Source organism: Wyeomyia smithii, chromosome 3 (assembly GCF_029784165.1).
Source record: "Wyeomyia smithii strain HCP4-BCI-WySm-NY-G18 chromosome 3, ASM2978416v1, whole genome shotgun sequence".
Lineage (NCBI taxonomy): Eukaryota > Metazoa > Arthropoda > Insecta > Diptera > Culicidae > Wyeomyia > Wyeomyia smithii.
In genome coordinates, this window is record NC_073696.1 from 45,589,798 (window position 1) to 45,598,129 (window position 8,332).

Below are 8,332 nucleotides of genomic sequence, written 5' to 3' on the forward strand. Positions count from 1 at the left end.
CATAGGTAACCCAAACGCGGTAGGTAATTTTCTCCCGAGCGGAGTGCTGCTGCCGGTATTTTGACTGCTACAATACATGTTTATTCTACTTGCAGAATATATGTTTATTCGACGCAGGCTTCGAAACGGTCAGCATTTTCATTTGATCTCGCTTCCTTATCGTGCATCACAGTCGGCTTTCGCTCGTAAATGTGAAACAACCGTCGCCTCTCAAACAAAGAGAAGAATGGTCATTCGACACTCGCGTATCAAAGAGATTCACACTGCCATTCGTTTTTTATGTTATTTCGGCCTATTTCTGTCTACTTCGTTCTTTTTATGTTGATAAATATTATTACAAGCACAATGATATAGATAATTTCCGAAATATCCACACCCAACGTGCGTAATTCCCCTTTCTAGAAAAAGTGTCAAAATACGTTTGAGGAAAGAAATGTCGTGGTAGCGGTGCTCGTTTGACATGTTCGTTCAAAAATGTATTAAGACAGCGAGCCTTGTTAGCGTCAGAGAAAGAAGAAGACGATTATCGCAGTAAAAAGTGGTTTTACCGTGACCATTTCGAAGCCTGATTCGACGTACGTATCTTTTTCCTATTGTATCTGTTGTGATATGTATGCACGTTACGAACCTGTTCAAAAGCTTGATAACATAACAACGCTACTCAATCAACTTATAGCAATTGTGAAGAGAAGTTCGACTAAGTGTTGTTATCATGGATCAAAAGGATATATCACGGCTGAAATAATCGAAATGCTGTGCAGCTGTAAGAGTTCACGCAGTTTATCTTCAACGATAATAGAAAAAATACGGCCCATGGGTTATGACCATCAACTGAATGAATCGATGCATATTTGTGTTTCTTGTCAAGCTGTAATATCGCATAGCAGAAGTGTTCCACAAAAAAGTGACGAACGGATGAATACAAAGCAACGCAAGATTTCGAAGATCCACAACCATCAACAAGTAAAAGTCCAAATTGTTTTTATGTCAGATGGAGCAGCTGCTCATTATAAAAAAAAAAAAATTGCGAACCTGTGTGATTTCAAATTAAGGCATAAATTAAAAGTAGAGTGGCACTTTTTCGCAACATCACATGGGAAAGGTTCCTGTGACGCATTCGAAGGTACTCTCAAACGAATGGCAAAGAGAGCAAGTCTTGTCCGAGATTACGGAAATAATATTAAAACTCCAATAGAACTTCACGACTGGGCAGTTCAACAAACAGACAAATGTATAACTAAATTGAATTTCTGCTACATATGCAAAGAACAGTACACAAAAATGTCAGAGGAACTAGAAGAACTATTCAGTCAAGTCAAACCTATACCTGGAACACAGAAATTTCATAGTTTTGTACCTTTAAGTAACAATCAAATAGCAGTTGAAAGATATTCTAGTTCAGAAAATGACCCAAAAATATCTACTGTATTTAGTAGTGGTAAGAAATAGATGCTAAGTGATTATGTTTGAAAATAAAACATTTGAATTATAAAGTAAAAAAATCGATTTTTTCTTCCACATTACCACCATTTTCATAGGTAAATTTATCAGGTAGGTTCATAAGATGTGAGAAGCATTCATATCTGTAATACAATGAACTTTAGGTACATGCATACACATAATATATTGAAATTAGGCATTGAGTTTTACTTGTATTAAATTGTTTAAAATTAAAATAATCAAAACCTAACAAGTATTTCATTCTATCAGGTTGTTTTACACTGAAAAAAATAATATACCTTAGTTTTAGTTTGCATTTTAATTTTATATTTTTGAGAATAACTTTTTTTCCATAAATATGCTCAAGTTGCGATGTATGAACGAAATGTAGCCAACAATGTTGTCTTTCACCAAAAAAATTTTTAGCCAATTGTTTTGTGTTTAAATTGCATTTTTTTTAGTGTAGGACTTGATATATAATTTTTTCCATATTTTTTATAAAAATTCAGACAATTTCCTAAAAGTAACTTATAGAACACTTTTTTGTAGAATTTACCGTTTTTAAATTATATTGATTTACAAAAAATCGGCCAGATGTCGATATCTCAGCGGATAACAACAGATGTGGCTGCGTTGGTTTCTTCACAGATCACTTTTAAGTTTGTTTTATTTCAGTTCATGTAACACGTTTTATTTAGGTTTTCACTTCATTAATTTTCTCTTGATTTTGAAGGTTAATTTCACTTAATTTAAATATATTTCAGTTTACAACTACATTTTTAAATCTTATATTCAACTTTAACTTATGTATTGATTGGAAACGCACTATCAAGGGCTCATTTACAGTACTGAATACCATCCGTGTCGGAGTAGAAGAGGGGTATTTCACGTGCTGGAACGCTATTTATACCTCGGTGAATATTCTAGCTGGCGGAACAAGGAAGTCAACAAATGACAGTCGGCATTCTGCATCGATGACAGTTTGATGGGATGACTTCGAAAATTCGATGACCGAGGGATCTTCGCACAAGGTTGTTTATAAGTTTGACAGCCAGGCCGCGCTGGTTTATTCGTATGCGAACATCCTGGCCCCTTCAGAAATCATCATTTCTGATGACTATTGGTTGCTGTTCCCGTGATGACAGACGTTGACTGTTGACGTTTCCGCTTCTGCTCGAAGTGGTTATTGTTATCGGCGATCGAACGTGGTTCTTCCAGCTGTATCATTTTTGCATTGTTTTTTCTCATTTCAGGTGATTCAAATGTTGAAATTGCATCGGGATGTAATTAGCGACGAAATTGGTAGATGAGATGACTCATTGCTGTTGTTTTGCTTCGGTTTCTGGTCGACTTTCGGTTGGTGTTGGTGATTCATTGGACGGTGCGATTGGCAGCAGGCAAATTTTGCTTACAGGACGAGTGTAATTACCTTGGGCGGTGCGGAGTGTGACCACTCGTATGATTCCATCGGCTCCTGGATGTAATTGTTCGATCCTAGCGGTCGGCCAGAGCATTGGTGGCGATCTTTCGTCCATAAGCAGGACCAGTTGACCCGTATGTAGGTTGATAGGTGGGTCGCACCACTTTGTTCTTGGCTGTAAAGTGGCTAAATATTCCAGATGCCATCGCTTCCATATTATCTGGAATTTCTTTTGAACTAGCTGCCAATTGGTTAGTCGATTACAAGGAACTTCCGCAAGGTCAAAATCAGGAACGGATTTGAGTGCGGACCCAACCAAAAAATGACCAGGAGTAAGGACCTCGTCGTCAGTTGGGTCATCGTTTAGGGGTGTAAGAGGACGTGAATTCAAGCAGCATTCGATCTGCGTCAATAGTGTTTCCATATCGTCGTGGGCGAGTAGAGTAGTACCGAGAACCCGCACAAAATGCTTCTGGGCGGAGTGGATGGCTGCCTCCCACAGGCCGCCAAAGTGTGAGGCCTTGGGAGGGTTGAAAATCCATCGTATGTTGTTGGCTGCACATTCGGTGGCTAGTGCTTGGTGGTGTTGCTTGTCTTTGATTAGGTTGCGCAGCTCGTTCGCTGCACCGATGAAATTTCGTCCGTTGTCTGAGTAGATTGTGTTGCATAGTCCTCTTCGTGCCACAAATCTTCTCAAAGCTTGCAGGAACTTGGCTGTAGTTAAGTCGGTAACCAGCTCTAGATGAACAGCACGGGTAGCGAAGCAGACGAACACTGCAACAAAAGCTTTTTTGGGACCGGCGCGGCGGTGGGGTGGTTTTAGCAAAATAGGGCCCCAGTAATCTATACCGGTGGTGGAGAACGGTCTGCTTGCTGTGACTCGGGAGGACGGTAACTCCGACATAAATTGCTCCAGCAGTTTAGGACGAGCTTTCACACGGGTAATGCAGTTTCGGACGACGATTTTTGCCAAGTTTCTGGCCCCTGTGATCCAGTATCGCAGGCGGAGAACATTCACCAGTAGCTGAGGGGCGGCGTGCAAATGGTTGTGATGTAGTGAACGAAGCAAAAGAGAGGATAGTGGGTGTTTTCCTGGTAAAATAATTTGATGTTTACTATCGTAAGGTTGGGGCGCTTGAGTTAGACGGCCCCCGATTCTCATCAGCTGATCACTGCCAATAAAGGGTTGAAACCAACGAAGTTTGGATTTAGATTGCATTGGTCGTGAGTTTTGCAGTGCAATCCATTCCTCATTGTACGACTGTTGTTGTACCAGACGAATGACGACGGCTTCGGCTTCTTGTAGCTCTTTTGAGCTGAGGAACGGATGTGCTGGTGATGTAGACGGTTCGGAAGTTGGTTTGTATCTTCGAACGAAACGGCGACAATATGCGATGATGCGTAGTAGTTTATTGTAGTTCGAAAACTTGCTCACTAGCGAATCGATAAATGAAGGTGGGGTGACGGCTGCTGTTGCATTCACTGGTACCTGGCGTGCTTCAAGAAAAACATCCTCGTTTTGTGTAGATGTCGATTGGTTTGGCCAGAAACAAGGGTCGAGCTGCAACCATGGGGGCCCGTGCCACCACAGGTCGTCGTTCAGAATTTTTCCTGCTTCTGTTCCGCGGGAGATGCAATCCGCGGGGTTGACTTGGCCAGCAACGTGATTCCAAGTGCAGTGTGACGTTACCTGTTGAATTTTTGATACGCGGTTGGCAACGAAGGTGACCCATGTGGTAGGAGGTGCTTTCAGCCAGTTGAGGACAATTGTTGAGTCCACCCAAAAGTAGACTTCGCCAGAATGATTCAGAGATTTGTGAACCTGTTGGAACAGCTCCGTAGCTAGGCGGGCGCCACACAATTCTAAGCGGGGAATGGTCTGCTGCTGAAGAGGGGCAACGCGAGATTTAGCTGTTAGTAGTGCAACTTTGATTGTGCCGTAAGCGTCGACAGAGCGAAAATAGCAACATGCGCCGTATGCATGCTGTGAAGCGTCTGAGAAGAAATGGAGTTCAATCGACGACGGAGTTTCGCATAGAACCCATCGCTCGATTTTCAAATCGTTCAGTCGCGGAAGTTGATTGCAGTAAGCCAGCCATCGCTCCTTGATGGCCCTTGGTAATTGATCATCCCAGCCCCACATTTCTCCAGCGTCATTTTTTAAAGTCCACAGCTCTTGCATGAATAGTTTTGCAGTCGTGATTACGGGCCCCACTAGTCCAATGGGGTCGAAAAGTCGGGCAATTTTCGAAAGAACATTTCTTTTGGTGCTTGTTATTTCTGCAGGATCAGATGTTAATGAGATACGGTAGCGATAGTGGTCGGTGGCAGGTTCCCAATTTAATCCGAGTGTCCTTATGCATTAGTCACGAGAGAGATCTACTGATGGTTCTAGAGCCAGCTTATCAGTAGAGACGTCACGAAGAACTGCAGATTTGTTAGATGCCCATTTACGTAGGACGAATCCTCCTCTTTCAAGAAGTGAGGTAAGTTGTTCTCGAAGTTCGATGGCCTTCTCTATGCTTTCTGCTCCGGAGAAGAGGTCATCCACATAAAAATCCTTGCGCAGGACTTGAGCAGCTTCTGGAAAGTCGTGTTGTTCGTCGTCGGCCAGCTGTATTAAAACTCTTGTAGCTTGACAAGGTGCACAGGCTGTCCCATAGGTAACCGTTTTCAGCTCGTACGTGTCCAGTGGTAAATCAGGTGAGTTTCTCCATAGGATTCTCAGCAAAGCGGTGTCGCGGTCATCAACCAAGACCTGGCGGAACATTTGTTTAGCATCAGCAACTAGCATAACGCGATGAGTTCTGCCGCGAATGATGATGGATCTCATATCATCTTGGACGATGGGCCCCACCATAAGTGCATCGTTCAGGGAAGGGCCTTGGCTCGTTTTCCACGACGCATTATAAACGACGCGAACTTTGGTGGTCGTGCTTTCTTCTCTGATAACAGCCTGGTGCGGAAGATGGTAGCAAGGGTTGGGCGGTGTTTCGTAGTCGTCGACTTTTTTCATATGTCCCAAGGTGGCGTATTCGGTCATAAAGTCGACGTATTGTTCACGAAGGTGCGGATTCTGAGCCGTTCGCGTTTCCATGGCTCGAAACATTCGGAATGCGGCGCGACGGTTGTCGCCAAGCCGGGCTAAGACATCAGGTTTTACGGGTAAGCGAACAATGTATCGTCCTTGTTCGTTACGAGAGACGGTTTCTTTGAAGTGAGTTTCACAGGCGGCTTCTTCGACAGAGTGGCATGACGACGGATTTCCCTCTTCAATAGTCCAGAATCGTTCCATCATTTGCGTCAAATCGCCGATGGTGGCAACATTTGCGACGAACGGTCTGTTAGATTTTGGGCTGGAAATTCTTCCTGAAACTACCCAACTGAACGTAGAATTAATGAGAGGCGGAAGATCATCGCCAATTCGAATTCGACCCGTGACGTTAAAGACCTCGAAAAAGACATCTGCCCCTAGAACTAGATCGATTACTTTGCGACTGAAGAAAGCTGGATCTGCAAGCAGGATCCCGGGCGGAATGTTCCAAGTAGAAGCATCGATGGAGGTGGAGGGCAAGTCCAATGTCAACCGGGGTAAAACTAAACATTCAACTGTAGTAGAGTAATTGCAGACTCGTGATTGGATTTGTGGGAGAACTGCAAACTTAGCGTTGACGGTAGCTTGACCGATTCCAGAAATAGGGACGGAAACCTTTCTGCGTTTGATTTTTACTGTTTGGAGAAATCTTTCCGACACGAAACAGCACTCACTGCCAGAATCGAGGAGTGCTCTAACTACATGCTCAGTTCCATTATCATCGACGAAAAGGACCACGGCGGTGGCGAGAAGTACACTAGTATGTTTAGTTTCAGTAGCGGCGCAGCTGGGAATCTCGTTAACAGTCACTGTGGCTGATGTTCGTGGTTGGGTTTCAGAAGTGAGATTCACTGTTGACTTCGACGACGCTGTATGATGTTGGCTCGCAGCCATAGCGGGTTCAGTGGAACAAAGTTGAGTATGGTGACGGTTTTTGCATTTGCGACACGAGCTGGAAGACTGGCAGTCCCGAACGACGTGTCCTTTACGCAGGCAGTTTCTACATAGTTGTAGACGACGAATCTCCTTTTCTTTGTCCTCAACGCTCATTTTCGAAAACGTAGGACACATGTAGAGCGGGTGATGCTCATAGCAGATGCAGCATTTCCGATCAGTGGAGAACTGGCTGACAGTGTGACAGGCAGTCGGACGTTGGGGAAACCTTTTCGGCTGGTTTAACGACGGTACGGAGGGCGGAGATCCCACGCTTTTTTCTTCTAGTGTTTGAAGAACAGATACTCTTCGCTGAATAAAGCTTGTTAAATCTTTAAACGAGATACCGTCCTTGGACGAAGAGTATTCTTCCCAATCGCGACGGGTAGTGGCATCTAGACGGACGCTGAGCATTCGAATGAGAATAAGATCCCAGAACTCCGTTTTCTCTCCTAGTTGCTGTAGCACTTTTACGTTTGACTCGAACTTTTCGACCAGGGCGTGTAAATCTGCTGCCGACTCGCGTTTAAGGGGAGCGAACTCGAAGAGGGCGTTAAGGTACGACTGTTTCAACCGTGGCTTGTTCTTATAATGCTCTTCCAATAAATTCCATGCAACGGGGTAATTTAAAGCTGTGATGGGAATCGTTTGAACAAGTTTAAGAGCATCACCGGAGAGCGAAGAGCGAAGATAGTAAAATTTCTGAATATTGGACAGATCGTTAGATGAGTGCACCAGAGAGATATAGAGGTCATGGAAATTCAGCCAATTATCCAGACTCCCATTGAAAACCGGAAGTTTTATGTCTGGTAGACGAACGTGGGATGACGTAGGGCCTTGCTGGTTTGAAGTAGAAGTCGAGGCGGGAGGTGTCGGAGACGACTGTGGCGATTTATTTACGGACAGGAGAAAGCCTTTAACCCTGTAGTACGCCGATTCGTAGGTGGCTCGATCCTTCAGATGCTGTCCCATACCGGCTTCATCTAGAGCTTCTAGTTCCGACTGAACAGTAGAGAAGTCAGTCCACACTTTGTTCAGGTTCTCCAGGCGAACCGGTACTTCTGGAGCGTGTTGATCCTCTTGGTAGTTATCTGCAAACGTTTTGATGAGCGAGAAGGACGTCTGCAGACTCTTCATTCGATTTTTAAGGGCCTTCACTCGTCGCTCGTTAGACATGATGGCGGGAGGTAAGACGAAGGCCGGAACGTAAGCGAGAACGTAGATCGATCTGTAAAATCGAAAGCAACGCGGAGCACAAACGTGACAGGTTGTGAAGATTTGGAAATATAATCACCTTCTCAAGGCAATTTATATGCCTTGTATTAGAAATTTTAGCAGCAACTCGAACTTATGCCGGACTACTTCAGGTAGTGGCCAAATCCACGGATAGCAATTAAGGGGTGTTCCAGATGACCGGAGTGCGCGGCCCATCCAGCTCGAAGGAC

General features: G+C 44.1%; 2 protein-coding genes across 2 annotated transcripts; both read right to left on the minus strand.

Moving 5' to 3' along the window:
- Positions 1 to 2,756: 2,756 nt before the first annotated feature.
- On the minus strand, positions 2,757 to 5,003 carry LOC129728259 (uncharacterized). Its single transcript, XM_055686687.1, has one exon. It carries the CDS (start codon positions 5,001 to 5,003, stop codon positions 2,757 to 2,759), a length of 2,247 nt encoding a protein of 748 aa, XP_055542662.1.
- Positions 5,004 to 5,222: 219 nt separating this feature from the next.
- Positions 5,223 to 8,063, minus strand: LOC129728260 (uncharacterized). The gene has a single exon (XM_055686688.1). It carries the CDS (start codon positions 8,061 to 8,063, stop codon positions 5,223 to 5,225), a length of 2,841 nt encoding a protein of 946 aa, XP_055542663.1.
- Positions 8,064 to 8,332: the final 269 nt, after the last annotated feature.